General features: G+C 42.0%; 1 protein-coding gene across 1 annotated transcript in view; it reads right to left on the bottom strand.

The window, feature by feature from the left end:
• Positions 1-27,475, bottom strand: part of ANTXR1 (ANTXR cell adhesion molecule 1) — a 113,313-nt gene that overhangs the window by 65,606 nt on the left and 20,232 nt on the right. The window contains exons 8-12 of the mRNA XM_030035873.1: positions 25,492-25,572; positions 18,222-18,282; positions 14,521-14,619; positions 3,800-3,869; positions 3,430-3,508 (exon numbers count right to left, since the gene is read on the bottom strand). Of these exons, the coding sequence (XP_029891733.1) occupies positions 3,430-3,508; positions 3,800-3,869; positions 14,521-14,619; positions 18,222-18,282; positions 25,492-25,572 (390 nt within the window). The remainder of the gene's footprint in view (positions 1-3,429; positions 3,509-3,799; positions 3,870-14,520; positions 14,620-18,221; positions 18,283-25,491; positions 25,573-27,475) is intronic.

The following is a 27,475-nucleotide window of genomic DNA, read 5'->3' as shown; positions in this document are numbered from 1 at the left end:
CGCATACTGAACTCAAAACATAGCACTGTACCAGCTACTAGGAAGACAGTTAACTCTATCCCAGGTGAAACCAGGACACCTTTAAACAAAACAAAAACCCCAAAACCCCAGCCATCGTTCAAACAGTGAGGTCTAATTTGGTGTTGATAGATTTGTCAAGTAGTATCACTTAATGCTGGAAAGTGAGATGTATGTATTTAAGTGTGTCTCAGACTAAGGACGAGATGAAATCAGCCATTACGTATGTCTTCATTTCTAACCTTCCCTCATTTTCGCCCCTTTGAAATGCTGTAGCAGATTTTACACCTCAAGGGGAAAAAATGAGTATAATTACCTCAGTTAAGCAATATGGGCTCAAGCAATATGGGCTCAAGCAAAAAGCTCTGTCTATTCCCAGAGGGAGTAAGTTTATACCAGAGACATATGCATTATGGCATTCAGAGACACAAAACAGTGACATTTCCTAAAGGGGACAGGCGCACAGAACACTTTCTGCCACGCATTCAGTATTTGAATATGAAGGCAGCATAGTCTGCGAAAAGCACTTTTAACTGGCAACCTCACAAAAATTACAGCACTGGGCAAGACAAAAAATCCCAGTATCCCATTTTCAGCAGCTGGCACTCAGTGTTAGAAAACACAATGTGAGCACAGGAGTACTAAGTGCTCTTCCCTCCCTGCTTCTGGCAGTCGCAGGAGTCAAGTCTTGCTGAGCTACAGCACTGAAGCTGTGATGCACTTCTAGAAAAGGCAAAGGTTTTGATCCCTTGTTTCTTCCCAAAAAGTGACCTATTTAAGATGAAAAGTGTTTTCTTTCTTCTAGAGTTTTCACTGCTCAATAAAATTGATGTGTATTTAGCTGCCTCATTCCTAGGAGCCTTTAGATATTAAATAAAGCTTGGGACCTACGCTAGTAGAAAATAGCTTTGCTCTATTAACCTATGAGAAACCGGATGAGTATCCTTAGCATGAAAACCTACAGTAAAATTTTTGCTAGCTAGGGTGATAAAAAAAGCTTATTAGATAGTTCAATGTCTAGGCTCTATCTGTCCTGATCTTCAAATACCTACATTCATAACTGAGGAGTCAAAGTCTGACTGACTTTTCTGACTGTTCATTTTTGGCCTTTTCTTGCTGGGTATGTAGCTGTCTGCTTCAGCTATGCTCTTAATTGAATTTTCCTCCCTGGACTACCTCCAGATTGTCCTTGAAAATGGATAGTTCATAGAACAGGACAGGCATTGTTTATAGGGAAAACGGGATATTTGCGGATTATTTACATGTTGCATAGGAAGGTTTTGTTATGGAGCTACATAAGAAAATAAAGAAATGGTAAAGCTTATCAGGCTGTCAAGCCCCTTGCTTTATTCCTTCTCCCATTAAATAGCCATTTCTGGAGAGCAATGAGTTTGGTGTTCAAGGCACTCGCATCAAAGCAAGTTGTGGGGCTGCCATGTTAAGTCATTGCCGATTGCCATCGGGGAAGCTTTTTGAAGATGGCACTCCAGACCTCTTTCCAAACCTGATCATTTCTGAAATATAGCACAGAGAGGAAACCCAAAGCACTGATTCCTAGTTTGCACATAGGGAAGAAAACCTTATTTTTTTTCCCTGCTTGTTACCATCACTTCATTCCACAGCTTTCTGACTGTCTCACTTTGGCTGCAGATCTTCAAACGGACCTAACTTTCAGGTCTGAAGTCAATTAAACAAATCATTTGGTGCACATTTTGTATAGGGCTATTTCCAGGACTGGAGCCCTTGTAACCTTAATTAAAGAGGGGACCGTAGTCTCGGTAAACAGTTTCATCTTTAAAAAGAACTTGGAAAAACAAACCCCACTACTACAAAGAAAAAATGCCTGTTTACCCAGAAGTAACTTCTTCAATTAGTGAAGCCTGCAATATAATTTTCAAAGCAGCCACTGAATGTCACTGCATCTAGGTTTGGATGTAGGATCTGGGTTTGAATTCTGGCTGCTTAGCTGCACTGCAAATCCATTTTCCCAGTCTGGAGGCATCAGAGTAGTAGGCGCTGCCGTGAAGCGTAAGTATTTTTGAAAGTTTCCTTACAGCTATTAAAACAAAAGAAAAGGAACAGGTATTTCATCTCTTATAACCTAGAAATAATAATTCTATCACCAGAAGAAAGCATATCAGGAAGGAATAATTTTTCTCTAAGAATTCTTTCCCAGGTCTTGCCTCCCATGAACAAAACATAGGAAAATATGCTTGTAATTTGCTGACAACATGCAAATACATTTTTGCCAGTGAGCAAAGAGAACTTGAACCAAAAAATTAACTAATAAAATAAATTCCCTTCTTTTAAAGCATAAGGAAGTCATTGTAAGTTTTGAAATATAACCTCTCATGTAAGCTCCGAAAACTGTCTCTCCATACAATCCTGTCCTTGTTGAACAAGTATCAAGATCAAGTGACACAAAAGACTTCTCATCGTGTGCATCAGCCTTTGTGGACCACAGAAGACTGCTGGTAATCCGATGTTATACAACTTCGCCTTTCACTTACTCTGTACGGGAACATGATGTACCTTTACTAGATAGGGAGAAAAGCAGGCCATGGACAGATTTTCAAGTCTTTCTCATGAGACTACCGGAAAGATTTTGGCTTCCCCAAAAAATAGTTTACTAAGTCAGTACACGGGAAAAGTAAAGCAGCACCTCAACCATTCCCTGTACAGAAGATAGGTCTTCCCATAGATGAATACAGCTGAATACACTGAAGGATGAAGAACTGCTCTGAACTCAGAGTGAATTCCTCCACTACCTCCTTCAGTGCAAGTCATTTCATGCTCTATTCCCAACAACCATGACTTAGCAGAAGCAGCATCTTCAGCAATACCATGAATTATAAATGGCTTCATTGTCGTTTGCCTGATTCCACCAGAGACTGAGTGCAGCAACTCACTACTGGCAATGAAGGATGCCAGCTGAAAGCCAGCTACTTCAGTGGAGAATCTCCCACATTTTTTTGGCAACCATACTGGTTTCAGACAAAGGGTGTGAGCACAACAGCTACATGCCTTTCACAACTAGCAGCACCACTGCTGTGGAGGAAACAGGCTAGCTAACGAAGCCAGCAGACCTGCTTCTTGTTCACTGTGTGGTGGACAAGCAGGCACAGACAGCTCCAGACCACTGGCTGCTAGTCCTATTCTGGTCTGCATCCTACAGCAGATACAGAGTCCAAGGTGTTTACTGAAGACTCAAGAGCTTTGCCACATTATGGCACACATGATACACAAAATGTCATGTTACCACACTCACAAGCTCACCTTTAAAAGAGGGAAACAGATCCTTTGCACACCAGGCTTACTCAGCTTGGAAGCCCTAATACCAGTATAACAAACATCTGTGATTAAGTACCACCACCCTACTGAATCATTTTAGGCACACAAATCAAAACTTACACAGTGTGTGCTGGAGATGATGACGGAGCTAGAGATGAAGCTCAGACCATCGTTCATACTGACTTGAAGAGCTGCTTCCCTGAAAAAAACCCACAAGAAACAAGTCAGGCCAGCTAGTCCATAATCCTCTACTAGATAATATCCTCTGAAACCTGGGCTCCTGATGCACAGAAAAGCCTTTTGTACAGGTTAATTCACATTGATGGTGCTCTCTTCCCAGTGCTCCAATGCACAACTGCCAATTAACCCAACAAGCACAAAAGACAATGTCAGAATTAAATGCATATAAGAACAACAGAATATAGTGAGATGACACAAACTCATTTTCCCACAGGCAAAGTAAATACTTGAGTATTTAGAAAACACATACATGCCAACTTCTCGTAGCACAGGTGCTGGGCAGAGTAAGTAGGTATCTTCCACTACAAAAGGCTTCTCATCTGGAAAAAAGAAATATTGGGATTTATTACCAGATCAGTAATACAGGCCTTAAAGGCCAAGCTTAAATAATGATTTTCCTCGCTCTTGATACACAAACAAGATCAAACACTGTTTGAGGGATAAAAAGCTACTGCACAGCAGTTGCTCTGAGGTAACTGTAGGCATGCTTTTAGCTCATGGATTTACAGCGTAAACACAAGATAATGGCATAGACCCTGCATCTCAGGAAAAAAAAAAAAAAATCAACACCTTGCATTTACTCCCCCCACCCCCGAGAAAGATGGGGAAAATGCAGCTGCTGACCCTCCTTCCTCATTTCTTTGCAGAGCCCTCATGAAAACTGTCTTGTTTTCAAGCTGCCACAGAGCTCTCTGTCATTCTCACTGTGAAATATCATTCCACAAAGCCCTTCGTGCTACCACTCCTACGAAAAGGCTGAGGACTACCCGCCCCTGCAGAGCTGAACACCTCAGGGCAATCAGAAGCCCTGCACTGCCTGTCACCCACATCTTGTATGCAGAACCTTCATCATTCCTACAGCTGCTCAGTGCTGTTGAAATCTATCATGCTACACATCTGAGCCACAACAAAACTGAAGATACAAAGCTTTTTGAATGGTCAGGGTAAATTATCACAGCCACTCTATACAGGAGACCAGATGGGGTTGCAACAGATTACATGTAATTGGAAAGAGCTGAGTTAAGAAAATTGTATATTATGGGAAATTTTGCACTTCAAGGCAGACTTGTCTGAACCTAAATTAAACCTTCCAACCTGAATTATACTAAGTTTTTAAAAGCGGAGCGAGAAAAATTATCAATAGGCAATTGCCTGGGAAACAGGAACATTAGCTAATACTCTTGTAGACTTAAATCAGAACTTTACAGCATCACTCTGGTGACCAGGCAGATGGGGATCCCAAGGAAGTTCTCAGCCCATTTGCCAGCTGACTAGAGATTGGGCAGATTGGCAGAAAATCAGGCAGACAGGCTGGGTGGTTTTTGTTTTTAGGACTGGAAACCACACATTCCCACAAAGGGAGTTGATTCTGCTGAATCAGCATTTTCCAGAAGCACGTCACTGCATTAGAAAGCTTTCTACCAGCTGTACTTATAACCACCTCTAGGGCCTTCTATAGAGATGCTTATAGACCTGAAATGAGCTGTTACGAAGTATTACCAGCTTCCTAAAATTTTCCAGTTAAAATTTTCATTTTGTTTGAAAGCCCTTCCTCTCCTGACAGATTCCTTCTGCTTCAGCTCAAACCCATAGGTTTCAAATCTCATCTTCAATCCAAATCATCAGTCTTATCTCTATATACTACAGGGTGGAAAAGACCTTCATTCTATGGGGCCATGTTGAAACAGGAGTGCAATTCATCACCACCTTGCTTTGCTATTTGAAATACAGACAGCAAACCTGGAGCCTCTAACCATCTAAAGTCTCTTCACAACTGCATAGCACACAATTTACTTCCCAGGGTGGACATGGCACTGGCAACATGGAAGCAAGGTTACAGTGTTCAGGTCACCACTGACAGCAACAGGGAATGGAAAGGAGCAAGGATAAAATTTTAACCAAATCGTTTAGCAATCTAATGAAGAGCTGAACTATTCTGACTGTCTGGTCTTTTGTTTTTGAGGAAACTTGTGCAAGTTACAATTCCATTTAAGGTGCCAGTAGAAAGAGGAAAAGCCATGAAGAGACACAAGCCAAAGAGAATGTGGCAACCTTCTCTGAAGTAATTTCTGCATCAGCTATGAGCCTTGTTCATTCTTCACTTGGCTGTCGAGATAAATTTGTTCACATGGATGGTGTCTAATAATGATTAGGGCAACAGCAAAAGAGCACTATTGATCTTGGCCCCATTCTCAGTGGTTAGCTCAGCAGGGTTCACTCGGAAGCAGAGTCACGCAGCATATTTTACTGCAGTGGGTGAGGCATAAAGATAAGATACAGACTGCAAGAGTTTGTCCCCTCATGCAGAAGCAGAACTCACCAAGTCAAGCATTCTTTCCCAGACAATCCTAAAAGAGAGGTTTCCACTGAATACAAAATTTTAGAAAGCAGTAATATTGCTCTAGTAATTCGTATCACACATTGTAATCCCTATTTCATACTGGTGTATTTCTTTGCTTTGGCAGCAGTATAAAAGATTATTTCCTCAGGCAGGTTAGGAAATGTTTATTTTTTACACTCCATTAAAAAAAATGAAATGGTAATGAGAAGTTGTAACCTTCCCTGAAGTTTTCCTTATGTTTCCAGCTTCCAGCAGATCCCATGCCTACATATACACACTGGAATTTTTGGGTTACCCACAGCAGTTATTTTGGTAAGGACTGTTTGACACAGGCAAACAGCTGAAAGTGAAACGTTTTAGCCAGCCGTAGGGTTTTCACAGGCAGGCTTTGCTTCTGCATCATGGCTCACCTACTTCAAGCTTCTGTGATCCCTCTAGATCCCTGCTTATGCTGCTGGCCTGGAAAGTACCATATTACTGCTGTTTTCCCACAGCCTCAGTGCAAGAATACATAACAAACATTTGCACTATGCTAAACATTAGGAGCAGATGTTTTTAGCACAGGGTATTCCTTTGCTAGCCCCATACTAACTAGAAGATTACTTCGTCATTAAAAGAGAGGCAGACAGACAATAGGCATTTCAAGCATGCACTGTAGTGATACAATTCACATCCCTCACTTCTTATTGCCTACAGCACAGGCACTAGATTTATGATGAGCTTGCATCATATACAGGCACTCAGTTTTGCAATGGAGTTACCAAATCAAACCAGCAGCATTTCCCACTTTGCACAAGCAAAGCAGATGCACAGTGGTGGTGAATCTGGCCCTACAGTTCTGTTGTCACCCTGATTTATGAAGATATCATTAACTCCCATAAATTTATGACATTCTCTCAGTGCACACATGCCACAAGAATGAAGACCAATGTCTTGTTTTCTCCTTTGCTAACACTGGCAGCAAAGGCCAAAGACTTCTCCATGCCAGCATTCACTAAAACAAAAGCTGGCTTAAATTTTGCCAGGCCTTTTACTTAGATCTCATTAGCTTTTTGTTTCTCTTTCTCTCCCTTCCCACCCCCAACTTGCACTAAAGTCTATGCCTCTAGAAAGTTTATCAGACTCAGAGTCCCAAGAGGGAACTCATGGCTGGCCAGGCTGGCTACAGGGAGAGATTATTTTGTTTGGAGAATGTTTGTGTTTCACCACAAAAATGAGTGACTATTTTCCTTTGCTCTAAACAAAAGAAGATCCATTTGGTTTGCATAACTCTGGCCATCTGACTCCTTCCTGGAAAACTTACATAGGGAAACCAAACAAAACAACGCTTCTCATCTGCTATTGCATCTCTATCTGCAGGATGCATTTTAAAGAACGCTGCTTTTCTTGTCAGCTACAGAAAAAACTTGCCGTATTCCTGTGCAGCAAGAGATGGGCCTGAATGCTCCCAAACTCTAGATCTCGTGCCAAAATCTGAATTTTGTGGTTTGGACTCCTCTCAGCTGACTATACTAGTGGAAGAGCTGTGGAAGGTGGGGGGCGGAGCACTCGACTCTATGTCGCTGACTTTGCTGCCCAGGAAGTGATTTCGGTTCTCGGCTCAGCTGCTAGCTGGCTGTGTAACCATGAAGAAATTGCTTTGCCTCCTTTGCCAATTTTATAGAAAGGATGCACAAGCCTTGATTGCATCTCAGACACTAATCAAGGGAAGAGGTTGGACATCTTCAGGAAGTATTGCAATGCCTCACTTTTGAGAAAGTCTGCCCACAGTAATGGGCACAACTTGCCCCTTACCTGTGCACCTCTAATCACTCCATCAAGCAAAATAAGGTCCTCACTGTATCAAAAACCCCCACAGGACACAGCACATACAGGCAACTAAAACTAGTCAGTCTTGAGGCATAAGCCATTCAGAGCAGTGTGCAGAAATGGAGAAGGGTCAAACATCTCACACAAATACATTTGTTTTCTGTGGATGCCCTTTCAACATGGTACTTTCTACGGCTCATATTCCTGTAATTTGGTACCCAGCATTCCTATACCTTTTAACAACTATCTGTAGCCTGTAAAATCTATTAGTCCCAGCATTAGTGAATAGTTTCTTTCGCCATTAGCAGGGTGTAACCTTTTGGCAAGCCAGGACTTGGAGTACTTCCCAACCATAATAATAAAAGCCTCAATATATGCATGATGTTTTAACACAAAAAAGCAAACCTCAATAAGAGAGAGGTACAAAAACCCAAAGAAGGTGACCAAGACAGATAGGAGTACTTTCTTTTAGTCATATAACCAAGCTAAAATTAACAGCCTTTTCTTTGGTTAATGGTTCATCCAAGAACCAACTGTCATACTGAAAACTGACTGCAAAGATCCCTTACAGAAGAGTTTGAGAAAGCACATTTTCAAATTGCCACCAAACATCGCAAGTGCTGATTGTTGGACTCACAATATCAACAATATTTTAGTCCAGAAAAGGCTGCAAAAGCTGTTTGCCAAACTTCCCATATATCACAGACTAGCAATTTCCTTCTGTTATCCCTGTATTTATGATTTGTGTTCAACTAAAGTACATCTCAGAAAATGCTTTGACGTAGTCTTCAGTTTCTGCAGGAGAGAAGAGTCTGGTTCATTAGACTAGTACAGCCAAATTGGGGGTGGGAGTCTGGCTGCTCTCACATAAAACTCCCTCAGGACCATCTGTGCTAGGAAGGCTGTTCTCTGTACCTCAGCCCACTGGAGACTGGTAGCCCTGAGCACTTCCACTGTCCCTTTATCACCTCAGATGAGACAAAATACCTCCATAATTTTCTGTACCGCCTACCAAAGCACAATCTCTGTTCATCCTGGCTGACTCCTCCTCTTATGCCACTCCTTGTGACAACTCTGCAAGCAAAGGTTTATTTTTCAAACCCATTCTGTGGGGAAATAGGAATGTAGAAAGACACTGGAACACTCTCTGAGCTAGAGAAACTGCCTACAAGAAAGACCCATAAATAAGAAATGTTTTGTTAATGCTGTAATGAAAACCACATTTGAGATCATGCTATAATTGCTCTGCTTTGTGTAGGGACACATGAGCTTTGAATACCAAAGCCACTCAGAGCAGTTAGGGGATGGGGGGAAGAGACAGATAAGCCCAGAACAATGATATCATATTCATAACAATCTCTAGATGGAGAGAAGGGATCTGGAAGGGAATCGCTTTTTCTCTGATGGGTTCATCTGCTGTGCATACAATTCTGTTCAACAAACACACAGCTTCAAGGCTACTAATGGAACTTGGCAAAGCACCACGATATTAATTTGCCTACACTCACAGCTGGCAGCTCAGGAGAGCAGCCCATGCTGCAGTACAACAGGGTCACTCCCAGGCAGTAGTCTTTGTCCAGCACTGCAACAGCTCCACTCCGATCTCAGAGCTGTTACCGTAAGCCCCGTCATGCTTATTTGCACAGATACATTAATGTCACAGTGAAAGACCATCTTGATCCCCCAGCAGCATACAGTATAAATAAGCGAGCTTGGTAAAGCACTCCACATTGCACAGCGATTCTCCTCCTCACTCAGCCCAAGTTTCCTGACTGCTCTGTGCTTGTTCCTCCACACTCGGCCTGGACAGCCGCAGAGAAGTCTGCTGGAGGTAAACACACAGGAATCCTGTTTTAAAGTCTCCTAAACTGCAATTTGTTGGAGACTAGGAGAGCATTTGAGAGAAGTGTAACCATTTCTTCTGTTTTCATATTCTTCGTCAAGAAATGATGTGAGCCACCCTTAAAAACAGGATGCCAAGCTCACCTTGGTGTATGTTGTCACATAGGAAAAATTAGAGGCATAGGTTGTGTCCTTCTTAAAGGTCACACTTCCAAAAACATCTGATGGAATTTGTACACAGCGATCGACATTCTCTAGTACCACAGTAGAAAGAGGGAAAAGCTACTATAATAAAGTAAAAGGAAAAGATTCAGTGGAGGGTTGAAGTGACATGATCAACGGGGGGGAATCAGGGATTGGAGAGTGGAACTGCAAAGCAAAACGTTCCAGTGCTAAGAGTGACCAGGGTGTGAGAAAGTAAAGATGATATCGCAAGAGAAGTACTGTGCTGCCAGGAAAAAGGAAAGATGGGGAAAATGGAGCAACCTCTTAGGCTTTGAAAACAGAAAACAATTTTTAGAAGGCATTTTTTGGGCAGTTTTGGAATACAGTTCCCTATATGGTTCACTCTCCACTGATACCTGGCAAAGCCCTGCTCCCACCATATTTGCCTCATTTTCCCTTGGTTCTGGTACTCGGTGCTGGGGAGAAAAAAAGTCAGGCTAGTTTGTGCAAAGGATCGGTTTTGGCCAAGTGTCCAGAGCATCCACTAGAATGCAAAAGATCTAGCCCCACCTCTGCTGTGGTGCATGCTGTTTCCTCACCAACCTTTCGTCTCTCTTTTCAGTTTTAAATCGCCTAGGACAGAGCTCGCCTCTATGCCCAGAACTATCTTTGCTGGATCCTGCACAGCCTGGGCAGACAAAGACATTTTAGCACCACAAAGTAGTCATAAGTCACTGCACTGGATAATTACTTTTAACTCTGTGCAGTCTGAAACTAATTCTCCTAGGTCCTGCTGCTGGCAGAAAACACCCTGCTGTCGAACATGCATCTGATTACAGTTCTGCTCAGCCAAATATTCTTCATGATTTCAACAGATGTTCCTTTTTTTTATCCCATAGCTATGAACATTATGAGCCGATGCTCTCTTCACCTGCCACTTTTCTGTGCCAATAATCCCAGTAAAAATCTATTAGCTCATACCCTTAACCTCAGCAAGTCCTAGCTGTGCTGGTCTACATCTCATCTGGGATAATTTAAGGTTTCAGGAACTGTTGGCTTAGTGTTATCTTTAAAAATACCTCCCTCCCTGATACAATCAGACGTTGAGAGGTTTCAAGCAAACAAAAACAGCTGAGCTAGTCAATCTCCATAAGGTTTCCATAAAATGCTCATTCGGTTAACTCTTACGTTAAGCTGTGTGCCTCTAAGTGCCACAAAGGCACACTGAGAACACAGGCTGGAGCTGCAGGCTCCAGTAAAGCGAAACACTGAAGTACATTCTCACACAGAGCAACTTAAACTCAACAGAGCTGTGGCAGTTCCCACTCGGAGAGACTTGGGTTTGAGAACATTGATGAGCAACTGTTGAGTTCCCTCAATCAGGGAACTGTTTGAACTCAGAAACTGAGTTGGTGGTCTCTTGCTTCCAGGTCACTGCATCAAACAATCTAGGGCTGTGCAAAACAGAGAAGTCTTGGTGCAGCGCCAAGGAGAACAAGCTCACTTTTCACCTATGCATTGATTCAGGACACAATGAATGCATCAGGTCAGAGGGCAGGAAACACGTTTGGCCCTTATCCTCATTTTCCACAGTCATTTTGTGGACACAGGAAGACAGCTTCAAATAAGAAAAGCCCACGGGTTACACTAAAATAAGCTGATCTTGCCTGAAAGCTGCTATGAAATTATGATGACAGGCACCGTAATAAATTACTCAGCTAGACAAGCAGTCAGCACACAAAAAGAGAGGAAGGAGTCTTCCTCCTCACCCCCACAGACACCAGGTCACAGCGTTTGGGAGTGAGGTAACCCTCGCAAACAGCTCCTCCCATTGGCAATACTGGATGGTTTTGTGTCTCCGTAGACAGGACACACTGAATAGTGGAAAGCTGATGGGTGACATTCTTAGCTCTGTGAAGACTTTAGGATGTTTCCAGGAATGAATGCCTTGCTCCAGAGCCAGCCAGCTCTGAGGAAGCTGAGCTGAGAAGCAACTGGGATGCAACAGCAGGTCACAGCTAGCATAGCCTCAGGTAACAGAGGTGACTTTCAAGCTAATGACAAGGAAGCAAGTAGTCTTCTCTGGACGAAAAAGTGGAACAGCAAATCAAGTGATGAAAAGACTTTACATCGGAGAGAAAAGGAGGATAGCTTTAATCTCACTTCCTTACCTCACAAAGCTGGCAGGGACAGTAGCTACTTTTACCTTCCATTCAGGCTCAGAGTCCTGTCCTGCACTCACAATGCAAAGGGGGCCATAAGGAGGACAATTGTTGGATGGATATGGAGGCAGAAATGCACGAAGAACAGGCAATCAAGAAAGGAGGCATGCACCAAATCTCTAGCTTCTGAAGAGGCCCCATAAACCAGTAGGAAGAGTACTAGGCTGGGAGTCAGGACATCCGCATGCTTGTCTGCTATTACCTCACTTGGAGCAGCTACCTTCAGTACTGTAACTTCAGTTTCCCCGTCTGTAAACCAGGGGTAGTAGAGTTTACTCATTTCATATATAGCTTCCAATGCTTTTTCTCTTCAAGATACAGATCTATTTTAAAGCTCCTAATAAAAAGTTCAAATTAAGCCCAAGATCCAAGTTCTTCAGGCCTTCTGAACTCACGCTCAAAGACCTTTGTGCTACAGCTCTTGAAAGCAATTTATAGAAGAAATGAAAAGCAATTTGGGGAAATAGAGTAATTATGTCCTTCCACTAAGGAGGGACCAAACCTAGCTCTTATCCCCTCCCACACAGGTTGCAAATCTGGCCCCTGGTGGTCCTAAAACTGAAACACTGCACACATTGACCCAATCAGTCTTGCTTCAGAAACCGCCAACAGCACAAGTCTCTCGAAGGGATATCTGGTCTGAGGAATGTTCAGGACTTAAAACAAGGCCAGTCCAAGCTACAGCAGGGTGATGTGGGTACTCCTAAATCTTGCAGCTTCAGGGGCTTCTGTCATGCTGAGTGGTGGTCTTGTAACTCCTATAACTTCCATTATACATGTCCACACATTTCTTATTATAAAATACAACTGCTTGAAAAATCCTCCCCTAACTTCTCTCTTGAACTTAAAGTAGCTCCTCCACAAAGTGGAAGTTTTCACCCAAATTATGTGTTTAATATGGAATATTCACATTTTAATTGAAAAAAAGACAGCAGACGTGCAAACTAAGAATGCTACAAACTGTCAGCCTCCAGCAACTGAACCCAAAGGCTGTTGGGTTTGCACCACATGGCTTCAGACTTTTCATGAAAAGAAAACTTTTAAATATTTGAACAGCAATTTAATTTCCATTGGAACCTTCCAGGTGGAGAGAAGGGAAGGTTTCCTGCCCAGCTCTAGAGAACTACAGGAGACTTTGTAACACGTATGATCCAAATGAAACTTTGGATCTTAACTCTGGGGAGAAACCAGACATGGTTCAACACCTAAATGCAGCCATGATGCGGATTTAAGTATTTCTGGCCACATGTCAGGTTTGGGTCAAATTTACAGAGCTTAAAAGGAAAAGCATGAATCTGTGGCTGCCTCTGCTGTTCTTTTTTGAAAGTCACCTCTCACTTCTTCACACATGTCCAGGACTTATCTCCAGGCTGCATGGAAACGCCTCCAAACCAGTTAATTCACCATATTCCCCCCACCCCAGTGCTTTTACTCAGGGCCTTCTCCTTCCCTATTCCCACCCTCCAGTGCCACCGGCTCCTCTGTGGACACTTAGCCCTCCAGTTTCTGCTCTTCATGTCCTCAATACTCACCATATCCGAATTAAGCAAACATGAACCACAGCCAGCCAAGCTTTCTGCTTAGTGACACAAGAGTTGGCAATTCCAGAACCTGCCTACTACAGAGGGGGCCAGCATAAAGCCATTCAGGACAAATTACATACACTCACTGTCCTATAAACATATCTGCCCTGAATGCTCAGTGACATTCCTCACAGGACAAACAGCCTTAGCAAACTGTTCCCCTGCTCCGAAGAGCAAATTACACAGATGCTCAAAGCACGAGCAAGTCCAATGTTGAGCCATTAGACTTTCACATGTCTAATTCATAATAGACTAATTCATGCATTTATTTTATACTCAAAATGGTCAGGACCACCTCCAAAACAATCAGCTTCTGAACAGATTCCATGCTAGAAAAGATGAATTCTACTGTCACTGATAGAATTAACCATGAGTTATGCTTTCTGGTTTCCTAGGTGGGTTTGCAGGCATGACAGGTGAGAACAATAGGATCATTAGTTCTTCCAGCTAAATGGCTTTCAGTAAACTTCACAAAAAGACCAGACACTCAGGGTCTAATTTGCTTCTCTTACTTTGGTTCTTCTGCTTGGTGAACTCTGTAGAGGAAACATCTTTCCAAGCTGCATCCACAGAATGACAGCAGTGCCCTGCTCCAATACAGCTTCCAACAGTAGTGTTTATTTAAGCTGCATGACCAGGCCTGCTAAGTACCACAAAATATAGGGAAGGAGAAAAACAGACCTGATCTCACTATATACTTAACCCAGCAAGAAACATATAGATACTCATTACAGGCAAGTTTCTTGTCTTCTGTATGTTGTCCCCTCCACTGCCCAAGCTTATCTATTCACATACTTGCTGTCAGAGTCGCAGCATACAATATCACCAGCAATTTTCCTCTTAAAAAAAAAAAAAAAAAAAGAATCTCTTCTGTATTCTGCAAATTTAATAGCTCATAGTCCCATAATTATTACCTTCACAGTCAATGTATTTGGAGATCCAAAATGTTTTCCAAGCAAATGCCTGCCAGTGCAGGGTCAGAAAAAATAAAAAAATCAAAACAGCTTACTGAGAGTAACCGTGTCATTGATCCTGAAACTGCAGAGCACTCTGTCAACATTACGGGCATGTCGAAATCCGTTTCCTCTCACGACAACCTGAAACGACTCTGTGGCAAAAGAGACAGTAGATTATTGATATATAGTGAGGCAAAGAATGGTCATTTAGACAAGGCACGTATGTCAAAAGTTTTCACTTGAGATCTCCTGAGCTAAAATTTGCAGTTTAACAATTTTTAAATTTAAAAATTGTTAAAAATTGAACTTCCACTCTCTCCCTACCCAATTTCAACTTGAGCTTTTAGAAACAGGAAATAATACACAACATAAAAATTTTCACTGACCTGCAGTGAAAACATTAAGCTTCAGAGACACTGAGCTTTCCCTTCCCCAGGTTGCCATTTTAAATGGCAGAAAGTTTTGGGTGAAGAAAGGCAAAAGTATCTGTCCATGGAAAGAAAAAAATCTTCTAGTGACAGACAACTTGGAGAAGTTCAAGTGCTACTTTCCTAGCTAACTGCAAAATTTTATCAGTTGCCATGGGTTTTGTCACATCCTGCCCTACTAACCTGTACAATGACCATGAGTCCCTGGCTGGACTCATTTCCATACAATGACTGGGGATTTCATCAACTGACCAGCTTTCTAGTCTCTGGACAAAGGCTATGATCTCAGAGTCTGTGGGCATTTCTCCAAGTCTTCCTCTTTGCTATTCTTCCAGATCAACTCTACAAGGTCACTGCAAGCTGCGGCGCAAGCAGAAAACATCAAGGAGTCACCAACACCTGAGCACTGAACTGAGCGGTTCTTTTTGGAACAAGCAGGACTTAGGAATGAGATCATATCCTCACAAGTCTTTCAGACCACTCTCTACCATCCCTTGTTATTCCAGCTACTTGAACCTAGTACTGGGAAAGGTTTACAAACTTCCTGCAGCCACCAGCATTAAGACTGCCTTGCAAGGAAAGCACCGTTTTCAGACTTCCAGATTTTGAAACAGTGCCACAGTTACAGAAAAGTTCTGGCAGCAGACATAGAAACTCAAACTCCACAGTTCCCCATGGCGAAGGAAACAGCCCCCACAATTCCTGTTACTATCTAGGAGAGGCACTCAGATAATGCTCAGCAATGTTTTGCTGGTGGATGTGGTTTGAATGCAAAATATTTCCCCATCCAAGACAATGCAGAAGTAATCACAGGTGCATCAGAAACACCACCCTGGTTTTAAAATTCCCAGGAGCAACAAGGAACCTAGTTTTTGCAGATTCAAAGTTTTTGCCTTGCACTTTACAGTCCCCATCTTCTTTCATCTCCCTTAAGGACTCACACACTGTACTTGTCAAAAAAAGCAGATTTGCTCTGGAATCTGGGCTCTCTTCCAGGTCCCACTCGTTTACAGCCAAGTTGCAAATCATCCCGCCACATCTAGCCAGCGAAGCTGCCTCGCAGGCCCATTATGTGTTGTCCAAGAGCATTTGGGAAGAACGGGGGAGAGGAGCTCTGTTCTGGAGTGCGGGGGCTGATGAATACTTAGGAGAAATCACAGAAGTCTCAAACGCTGGGGAATGAGAGTTCAAGTACAGTCAAAGAACAGCATATCAATGATGTCAGATTAACCACGGGCATCCTGTCTCTGCTTGAGACTGAAATGAACAGATACAGTATGCACCCTACATGTCTCTACTGATGCAAAACCAAATTATCAAGAAACTACATTTTCAGAATGATATGTTGCTGCTGAAACTCATTACTCAAGTGTCTGGGACCAGTCTGCAGTGCAAGACTGGCCTCAGGTAACATGGAGCCCTCATGTCTTCTCCTTCCAAACAAACAAACAAACAAACAAACAAACCCAAACCCCCAAACTGCCACCACCCTTCAAGGATGTGCACAGAAACATGAAAACACAAGGTATCAGAGCTCTATCAGCAAAAATTTATTTAAAAAAAAAAAGACACTAATGCACATTACTTCCATATTCAATGGCACTTTCATTAGTCTCAAAGTCTTAAATGATTAAACTACCTGCAGTTTGAGAGCAATGGAGTATTTGCCCAAACTCAGAGATTAGGCCTTGAATTGAGCATCTAAATAGTTGTTGGCATTTTTCAAAGTTAACATTGCTCCTCTTTTGAAGTACTGGCCAAATTCTAATGTGAACGGTTTATATAAAACCCCTCTACATTTCTTCTCAGCTGGCTCTGCTGGATACAGCTGTACATTACCCCTACATTCTCATTAGGACACAATGAATGGGAGTGATAAGATGTATAAGCAACTGACAAGCATATTAGAAAACGTTCAAGATGGTTATAAATGATCGTTATAAGTCATCTTCTGGCTTATGACATTACACAAGCCCCATTGTTTATCGCTTGTATAAGTACGTAAACATATTTAAAAAAAAAACCCAAAACTATAAGCATAAAGTGGATCTGAATCTTCACACAATTTCATTTCCTTTCCCAAGCATTTATGGAACATCACTGCACTGTATCAGAGACTGTCATGGCAACAATCATCTACCATGCTCAGGTAGACAGAGCCCTGTTTTGGAACCTTACAGGAGTACATTAATACAGGAACTATTTAATTGGCCAGCCAAAATGAGAAACAGATGACTAAGTACTATAATTCATGTCAATTTTGCCATCCTGGCTTCAAAAAACAAAACTACTGTAGTGGCACGCATGGAATGCAAAACTGATGCCTGGTACTTACTGGGCATTTAGCCTGGTGTCTTGCATCTGCTAGGAAAATATGACTACCTATATATGTTTAAGTATATAGGCAGTTGCTTCAGGAACAGGAGATGCAGGAAGGATGATTAAAGCAGCTGTTTTGGAAGTGAAAACAAAGAAGGAATGATAACTGGCTTTCTTATTTGGACTACTGATTTAAGAAAAAGGAAGATGCAGAATTTGTCAGGGACTCGTCCTTCTCTACAAACCTCACCTCTGCTCACAACCTCTCTATTTAATGAGTTGCTACACATTCAACAAACAGTTAGGATACACTTCATAAAATGTGAAGAATTCACAGGAAGCACACGGAAGAGGCTAAAATGGTTCTCAAGCTTTCTTTGAAAAAGGCTGGGTTCTCCTGAATGCAAAAATGCTTGCCAGAACTTTAAAGCCACTATGTACATAGCACAATCATATTCAAACAAGCACACAGAGAGTGGGCAGTACCATTCACACAAGTCAGCTGAATTATGTTTAAATTCTAGTCCTCAGTCACTGTATCAACCCTAAAAGCCTAAGAAACGTTCAAAGAATATTAGAAGCCTTTAGATCAAAGTATACTCATTTGACTTTCTTGCTAGTTTCTTAAGAAGCACTTCCCCAACAATCCTCTGAGATGATGAATTTGCAAAACTCTAAACCTAATCAAAGTCTTATTTTCTGATTTGGTTTGTAATTTTGCAGCATATCTACTTCAAGTTTGGCACAGTCCGAGTAAGACAGACTGGTTTGACTGAAAAAAAAGTTAGGCAAAACTGTGAAATTCAAGCCTTTTCTGTAAGGAAAAACCTATTTGACGTCATTTGGCAGAAATGGGAAATGTGCAAGCTACTGTAAGATGAAAAAGAAAGTCACAAAAAAAGCAAAAGATTTAACTCCAGTTAATCAGTTCCTTTTGTACTCTCCAGCAATTAGAGATGGACAGAAAGATGTCAACATGAACAACTAGGGCCTCGATTTATACTTACCCCCTGCACATATACTGGAAGGCTCTGCCGCCAGAATTTCTATACAGGATTTCTTCAAAATCTAAAAGACAGAAAAAAATGTCATGAAGTATCTCAGATTTGTTTCTATAGAAACACAAATCTGAAAGTGTGAGAGAGAAGGTGCACTTGTTCTTCACATAAATGCTTAACTCCACATTGCACTTTGCATTCATATCACAATTATGCCACCTTAGCTTTTCACTTTAAACCAACCACACTGGTGTCATTGCTCTTCCACAGCAACCTATTGCTATGGAGGAAGGCAGCAGATGCCAACGCTCTCCAGTATCTCAGCACAAGCTTGCCTTTGTCCGTGGTACAAGTTATTATGCAGACTATGATCCATAACAACTAAGGTGCACTCTGAACGGTTAGCGAGGCAACGTCATCGCCCTCCCTTTGCAGTCACACCTCCCTCTCCAAAATTATTCTGGAGCCCAAAACTCCAAATAAAACATCACAAGTTTAAGCTATGCTGTTTACCTTTGCATTGAAACATCCTAGGAATATCTACATAGCCACTTCTCAAGTCTCAGCATAGGGGTTCAAACTTCTTACGTTTTTAATCTGATCAATGAGTGTACCTGAGTGCATCCTCAAAGTTGCACTGTTATTTAAAATCAAGATGTATGGACAGTTATTCTTTACTTAAACCAAACTTAAATTAAGCAGTATGTCTTCATAAGAGTTGGCACTGCCTTTAACCACTTTACGTGTAGACAGTGATTTACACAAATACTTCAGCATCAGGCTTGGCAGACTGCTTGCAAGGCACAAGGAGCATGCTGGAGTTGGATACTGTTTATTCCCATACAGTGCTAAAACTGCTCAAGCCGTTATTTGCATGCAGCAGCCTTTCCCCTGCTCTAAAGACCAACTCAAATTCTTCACTGCATGCAGTCAGCAAACTTGTGACAGTGTCCATAAGCTCCTGTGAGAACAGCAGCAGTGTCTGAGAGCTGTGGGTGTTCAGCACTGGGCTAAGCAGCCCCTAGACGAGGTAATACTGATCAAAATTTAGGTCAGCTCCAAGAGGCAAGTAAATGTCAGCCAAGCATCATGACTCAAATCCAACATGAAAACTATTTTCCCAACTTTAAATTGAAACATCTGTAAGGAAAGAACAGCAACCAATACAATAAATTCTGCAAGAAAAAGATAATCTATTTTTTCTCCACAATCACAGTGCTCTGCCTCAAATACCTAATTGCAAAAGGTACAGACAACCATGAGTTATTTTTTAAAACTTTTAAACAAAAGTTTGAGTTACTCAGAAGCAGGGCTGGTAGAGACTGAAGGAGTACCAAGGGACTGAAGGAACCAGGATGATCTGAGCTGCTGGCAGCCTGACAAGTGAGGAGAAAGAAGATTTGCAGGAGCAAGGTTATACGGGAACTGTTAAGCAGAAAGAAAGAGAAAGTCAACAGTTGAGAACAGAACTGAAAAGCACTAAAACAATTTGAAAAGCAGAATAAGGAAAATACACAAAAAATAGAGAAGACTGTAAGAACACTCTTCCGAAGTATCCGTCTGTAGCTATCCATCCAACCATCTCCTGTCAGTCCTCTACTACCTGCCCCTTACTCATTCCAGCTTCTGCTTCTCTGAAGATACAGCATTTTTCTCCCATAGTGACTGCCAGGGCTAATGAGCAGAACTAAGAGTTGATGTTTTTCCAAGTATTTTTCCTCTCCACTCAAAAATGACTCCTTTAAGAAGAGAATCTTTTCACATTTTTCCAAATTCCTCCTTAGATTCTGTTCCACTCTCCCTCAGCATCCCCAAATGTTTTAATATATATTTCTTCTCTTCATTGCCTTTCAGCAATGAAGTGAAAGAAGTAGACAAATGAGTTGGAGAACAAATGCATGAAAAATACAATCAATGCTTTCATTTTCTAAAAAAATCAAGTAAAACCTCACATGATTAAGTTTGAAATTCATGACTTCTATTCAGTCATTTGCAAACATTCATGCTGTAAGCCAACTCAGACAGGGGGGTGGAATAGCAGGTGTCTCAATTAGATGATGCAGAGCTCCCTTCCAGTCCAATCCATTTACATGACTATAAAAAGCTGGCCTCAACAGCTTTTTACAGTGCCAACTGCAACATTTATTTTGATTTAGAATAATAATAAGTTTTCAATGCTCCAAGCACCCACCCTAAGTTAAAGTGAAAATCGGGCAGCAGTAACTTGCAAAAGAATTCCTTTATGTCTCTTCCTTATTATAAAAATACATTCAGAAAGGACTTCAACATATTCATCGTAGAAGATTTCATCAAATCTTCTGTTCTCTCATTTCCTGAGGATTGCACAGCCTTGTGTGGGCTGTAGGTGCACCTCATTCACTGCGGGCTGGCTCCCCAGGAAAGCAAAATAACATGCAAGAGTGGTGATGCAATCTCCCAGCTCAGTGCCTACAAACCGCTCCAACAGCGTACATGGGAGAACTGACTCCCCATCATCATTTTCATAGGGAGAACTATAACAGTTCTGGTTTACTTGGTAACTAACTGCAGGCCTCGAGGCAGCTTGCCTTGGCATCCATGCAGAAAAGTATTTGAAGCACGTGCTCACTCTTGGTGAGGAAGCATCCCATTGTCTTTAGCAGCACACGCTTAATGACCAAGCTCAGATTCCCAAATCAGTCTCCTGTTGTACTCTGTGGGGCTCTAATTATGCTCCAGCTTCACACAGGCTCGTGGGAGGATCACTTGTTAATATTTGTTGACATGCCAAATAAAAAATGCAACACATCCTAGGGAAAGCATGGCTTTATTTGTCACAGTTATCTCTATCAGGACAGAATTGGATTGAGCACTACCTGTGACTAGTTTAGCTTTCTGCTAGGCAACACATTAAAGGCCGAGAACCAGGAGGGGCCCTGCAGGTCATCGGGGCCCTTTTAGAAACAAAGGGAAGAAGGAGAGTGAAATTCTGCAGCTGCTGGAAGCTTTCATTGGTATTCTGGTCCACAAGCATGCAGACAGATTACTTCACCACAGCAGCTGCATATTTCTTATAAATTTTTTTTTCACCAAATTTGGGAATTCTAATTAGCAAACAGGATGCTGAAGTTTAATAGAAGGTTACTGCCTAATCAGTGCTAGTGTGAATGACCTACAGTCTGGGGCTAGGTACTCATTATCAAGCTCTGTTGAATTACTAAATAACAAAGTCTGTTGCCAATTACAAAACAGTAATTTATTTATGAAGTGTTTCCTGGCCAATAATATCTGCATGAGCTAAGTAAAAAAAAATATATTTAAGTCCTTTTTAAAGATGCATTTGGGGGAAGAAAGAAGTAGAAAGCGTGATCATATACCACTAAAAGTAACGAGAAACACTATACAGTTGAGACTGGGGGTTCACATCCTCTACTTTAGATGGGTAAGCTAGCTACCCAAGCCAAGATGCTTGAGTTGTTGACTTTCTCCTTGGCCTATGTAGAAAGCCTGGCTCTGACAGAGGACAGATTCAAAATTTCTACGTGAAGCTTCTGCTCCGAATTGCCCTCTGGAGATCCCACCCTTCTTTACTGGCTGCAGGAGCTTAAAGAGCTCAGCTTGCTGAGCCTGGGCAGTGTACATGTACAGCTCAGACTACAATTTAGCAGCAAGGCAGACAGCTGACAGACATTTTGTGTACATTACAGAGTTTGAACATACAGGAAGTGTCTTGCAAAGGAAGTAATTTTCTCTCACCTCTCTCCCCCATTCATGGAGTCTCAGCCCCTCTCCCTGCACCAGGAAATATACAGTTTATCTATTTGCAAGTGAAGTTTGAACAGCTAGCTCAGGATGAGTACGTAAAAGCATCACCACGTTTCTCATACTTCATCTACCAGATGCTCACATCAAGATCTCACAAAAGTTACCACGCTAAACATACCAAGCACTGTGGTTTGTGTAACAGAAGTATTCAGAGACAGCATATTTCCAAGCTAAAATTTCTTGGGGTGAAGGAGTCCATTGAACTGCCATATCAACTCTAAGATCTGAGGCAAGACCTAAAAAATACTGAGGGTAGGCGGACACCGTTGCAAGATGATCGGAAAGGACTACACAGGAAATTAAACTTAAAAGGATGAATGATTTGCACAATTTACACAGATTGGAGACATTCCCACAAAATAGTTCATACTACTTCATTTCTTATACATCACAACTGCTTCATGAGGCTTTCTGCAGCTTGCTCAGAGAATCCTTTCTAAGGGACCCACGATTACATCTCTATTTGAGATAAGCTCTGAGCTAGTGCCACTGTTTAACACATGGCAAGGATCAGGGAGTATTCTTGTCCCAAGTGACTGCTCTTGCAGTCAGTTTCTGTTAAAGGCTCAAAGCAAAGCAATGACAGGATCCTATCCTGACTTTCATGTTGCTTCACGTTCCATTGCCTCCAGCACTCCTACCAAAGACATACAGAGCAGTAGATGAAGTTGAGTTTCAGGTTTTCCTTCTAAGACTTGCTCCATTTGCTTTAAATTGACAGGTTATGATCTGCAGAAATTTTTCACAGCAAAGAAAAAAATTTAATGAATTATTTCAGTTCCTTCCATTTGTTTCCCAGCTTATAGCAATCAGATGTCTGCTTCTCTACTGGATACTTCCCTCCTAACAAAATCAAAATTCCCATTAAACATGGCAGAAGCTGAAGTTTTAGCAGTGGCTTTTTCACTATGAGGGAGAAAAAGCAATTGGTTTGATTAATAAAAAAGTCACACTGGAACTCACAGGAGAGAAAGGACCAAAACCTATAGTGCACTAAATACCTTCAGCTCCCACTAAGAATCATGTTTTTAAGCACAACTTCAGCATAGAACTGTATTTTCAGCTCATTTAAGTACAGCCTCCAGGGCACAGCCTGAATAGCTTGGTGGTGCTGAGTGGGAGACAGTCCTCCTCAGAAAGCACCGAGCAGATCTCCCTGCAGCTGCTAACTCAAAACATGCTGGCTCCCACAGAAAAGGAAGGGCAGGTGTACTGAAATATTTTCAGACCCACCACCTTGAACATCTTTGCTCAGCAGATGTAGAGGCCCAGCAGAGGCCAGCCTCAAGCTCCACCACTCCCAGATCCCACCCTCTTCCTCACTCCAGAGGAACTTCTAAGTCCACTGCCCCTGCACAGGCAGAGGGTTGAAAAAGATCTGCTCCTCAAGACAAGGGGAAGAGGGAAGAGTCAGGTTGCCTCAGTAGGAATACAAGGCAGTTCATACCAAATCGCTGCAGACCAGAACAAACCCGGGTCTTCACATCTCTAGAGTGTTTTCAAGCACTAATCTCCTGCAGACTCATCATTTTCTCTTTCCTTCCCCTGCTATATGAACCAGCAGCTGGTAGCCTAACCAATCCCCTCTACACATGGATGAGCATCCTCATTATACTGTTACACAGGAATTGAAAGAAACTTCCAAATCTCATGGCCCTTTCAATATTAAAATGCTTTCAAGTGAACACAAATGCCTTGTTCATTTTCTCAAAGACAGAGGTGCTTTCAAGGACAAGAAAAGAAGGAATGAGGGAGCTTATTTTCAGGCTAGAACAGGAATCTACAGATTCTTCGTTATTGTACAAAGCAATTAATGTCCTTCTTGCCATTCCTTTTACACACTTTCTTTCTACCCAATTGATTGCAATCACTCCACTCAAATGCAAGTGACCAGGTCACAGATTCATTACTGTACAGTTACACCTCCTTGTGAGCCTCCTTCTCAGGGGTGGTAAATCTTGCACCAGTCAGCTGAAGCAGTTCTTGACTAGGTTCCTGGAGGCTGAAGTCTTCCCGTTCTGTTCAGTATAACTGGAAAGGGAGTCAGAACTGCTGCTGGAATTCATTAAAAACAGCTGCAAAGGGAATGCAGGACTGGGAAGCAAACTAGGGGTTTTTGTTGTTTTGTTGCTTTCTTAAATGACATGCAACACCTGATTGTCCAAGAGAATTGAGGCAGTAGCCCCACACTTGGACAGTGCCAGGAAAACCAATAAGCAAGGGATTGTATTCCATATACATGCAAGAGCAATAGTGAAAATTGAGCCTGTGCTGAGGGAACAGTTTTGCTTGGTACTACATGGTCAGAATAGTGCGTAACCACTGTAAACACAGAAATCTGAGACCCCCCTGGTGAACCTACCCTCCCTAGCTTCAAGTTGTATATTTCATCTGTGTTTTATTGACTAAAAATCCTATACCAAAATGAACAGTACACGTGTCCTTAAAAGGATTTCCCATCCTTCTCTGCAGCCATGGGAAGCAATCTAATTAGAACAGTTATGGGATACGACTGAGCAAAAGGAACAGAAAAATACTGAAAGCTACCTGAAAACATACTGTTTTCCTAGTGAACGCTTGGCACATTTTACACTTATAATGAAAATGGCACACACACCCTCTCATATAATGCCTTTCCTGCTCAGTCAAGGGAAGCGTTGGTTCTAGGTGAGACAGTATTAGGCCGCTCAAAGTTTTAGAGCTAGAAATAGGGATGCCTTATCCTTATTTGCCGGTAAAGACCATGGAACCATTTGCATGACTTGGACACAAGCCATAGGAAAGGAAGCTATCTATGTCCCTCCCTCTGTCAGCTGAACTGCTAGCTCTTATCCCAGCCACTCAGGAACAGCCCAGCTCTTATATGCTGCACCCAACCCTTAGAGGAAATGCCAGGAATTGATCAATCTGAATTGGGAAACCTAGGTCTGGAGGGGAAAAAAGAAAAAAAAAAAAAAAGCCCATTTGTTAGGAGGCTGAATGTAGAAAGCCAAGTTTTTGGGATTGTGGCACACATAGCAGGATCCCTTCCCCCATTCTAAACAGGTAAGCAGTGCAGCACATCCATCGGGACAGAAAAGATGCTAGTCAAGCAGAAGGATGGAGATCAAAGAGTGCCCTAATCCTTCATACAGAATGTGCTCTAACACATCTCTGCTGTCCCAGTGTGTGGCAGCCATTAATTATTAACTGTCACCATATGCCTAGTCCATTCAGTCAGTTACTTCCCATCAAGGAGGGAGACATACAAAGATAATATTTGGGCTGAAGGCTTCCAGTATTGTGACCTGTTGATAAACACTACCTTGAAGTAGCAATATTAGTACAAAAAAGGTCAGTTTCTTTGGACCAAATGTTTAAGTGATTTATTAGCAGTCAGCAGGTCCTAGTGAACACAGGAAAACTAAACCTTCAACTGTGCAAGCTAACACAAACTAACATGCACACATGCAAACACATGATTAAAAATACTTACAGAGTCTATGATCCCCTGAAGGGCTTCAAAACCATCATTCACTGGAAAGACATGATCTTTGCTGTCGGCAATTCTAGCCAGCTGACCAAGCAGTAAAAGTAAATAAAACAGAAATGCAAAGAATGAGATAAATTAGCCACCAGGCAGCAAGTTCAGACTTCTCCAGACTCATCCACTTACAAGTAAAAAACCCAAATACTCCAAGTACTCTGTATGGATTGCTGGTGCATTATAATTTGCCAAGCATTGAAAAGTTTATCTCTTTAGCCTGATTGATTTTAGAAGGCTCTATTTTGGGAATCAGAAAAGGCTTCCCTTAACTTTGAAGACAAGACAGAATGTGGCTTTCACTGATGCCCAGAGCCTAATGATCTTCATCGCAAAAACTGTCTCCCACATGATTGTAAATCACCTAGCACAGTAACTCCCTAACCAAAATAGGCCACAGCATCAACAGGACAGGCCATTAATGCAGCAAAACACTTCAGCACATACATAATTTAAACCAGGGAACTAATCAAAATGATTCAGTATTTTCACACATGGTGAAGACTAATGAAAACTACAGCCCATCTGGAGATATAGGCCTGATTCACCTTTCCTGTCAGGACAGAGATTTGACTGTTTGTCCTAGGCTCAACCATTAGAGAGCCAAGAAGAAAGCAGGGAGCTATAACAGGATATATTTTCTGAGTGGGGGGAAAAAGGGAGCAGAAGAGTATTTGGAGGCCTACATGATAAGAAGAAAGGGCCATTCATGAGGTGCTGGTAAGATAAGGGGAACCAGGACATCACCTGTAAAGAGCTACATGCAGGTTCACTTGTCAATAGCACGCTAAGGGTTAAGGTTAAGACAAAAATATAAGCCCAATTCACAAGTAATGAGCTCTCCATGCATCTGCTGGAGCAGAATCAAGTTTTACTGCTGCAAGGCCGTTTGTTATAGTAATTCTTTCCCATGGCAGAGGTAGCATCAACCCAGCAGGCCTCTTTGGCGTTTCCTGTAGCATTGCAAATTGGAGGCAGCAGACTAGCCACACATTCTTCCCTAAACCCCACTGGCTCTACCTTTCCAGCTCATGCCACTCAGAACTCCTACTTCTCAAGCAGAACACCAAACTGCCAGCCTCCTAGTTTGCATCCAGAGAAATACTCCAAGCAACTTTCCTCTGCCTGCTCTGAGAAGGGTAGTAAAGCTGCTTACGGCTTGTTGGCCAAGATACAGCACCTTCTGTAAACCAGGATGTTTACAGTTTCCTCAACTCATTCCCCGTAGTCATCCTCCTAGTGCATTCTGGGACTCTTCAGACACAGTCATCTAATTCCAGTTAATTTCTTCAGCATCTAAATGACATCAAGTAGCAGCTGTCTTTAAGGTCTGCTACTTTAGATCTAGTCTCTTTGCCATTTTTATTCCCTCCTTGCTTTTTCTATGACTAACTCCAGGTTACATTAGTCTCTGGTTTTGATTCAAAGGAGATTGTTCTTAACCAATTTTGTTTTGACTCCTTTTTGCATCAGTGTTTGAAGCTTTGTTACAAAGCTGAAAACCTGGAATAGCTCTATTCAATAAGTATTTCAGCACTCCACTTAGGAGCCGTACCAGTGTTTCACTAATGTTAGAAAAATACAATGTCAACTGTTACACTTGGTGTGAAACAGAATTCATGGACGTACTAACATTCATATGATAAATTTAGAAGTCAGACTATCAAATGGGAAAATGCTGTAAAATATTAGTGTTGCTAATGAAGCTGGTTGCTTTTTACAGAATTGTGTTCCTGTGAAAGAAAAGCTGGACTGAAATTGAAGTGTTATATGACAATACCTCAATTTTAGCGGGGGGGGGCGGAAGTACCCACAACCTCCTTCTGCTTACAGCTTACGCCAGACTGATTTGATATTCTCCATGTGTCTTTTCTCTGCTTTTCTCCACCATTAGCAAGAGTCATTGTGGCATGCAGAGAGAGGGAGAGTTCTCCAC

The sequence above is a fragment of the Aquila chrysaetos genome, chromosome 13, assembly GCF_900496995.4.
Source record: "Aquila chrysaetos chrysaetos chromosome 13, bAquChr1.4, whole genome shotgun sequence".
NCBI lineage: Eukaryota > Metazoa > Chordata > Aves > Accipitriformes > Accipitridae > Aquila > Aquila chrysaetos.
The sequence above is the reverse complement of the archived record's forward strand: the minus strand, read 5'-3'. Positions and strand labels throughout refer to the sequence as shown.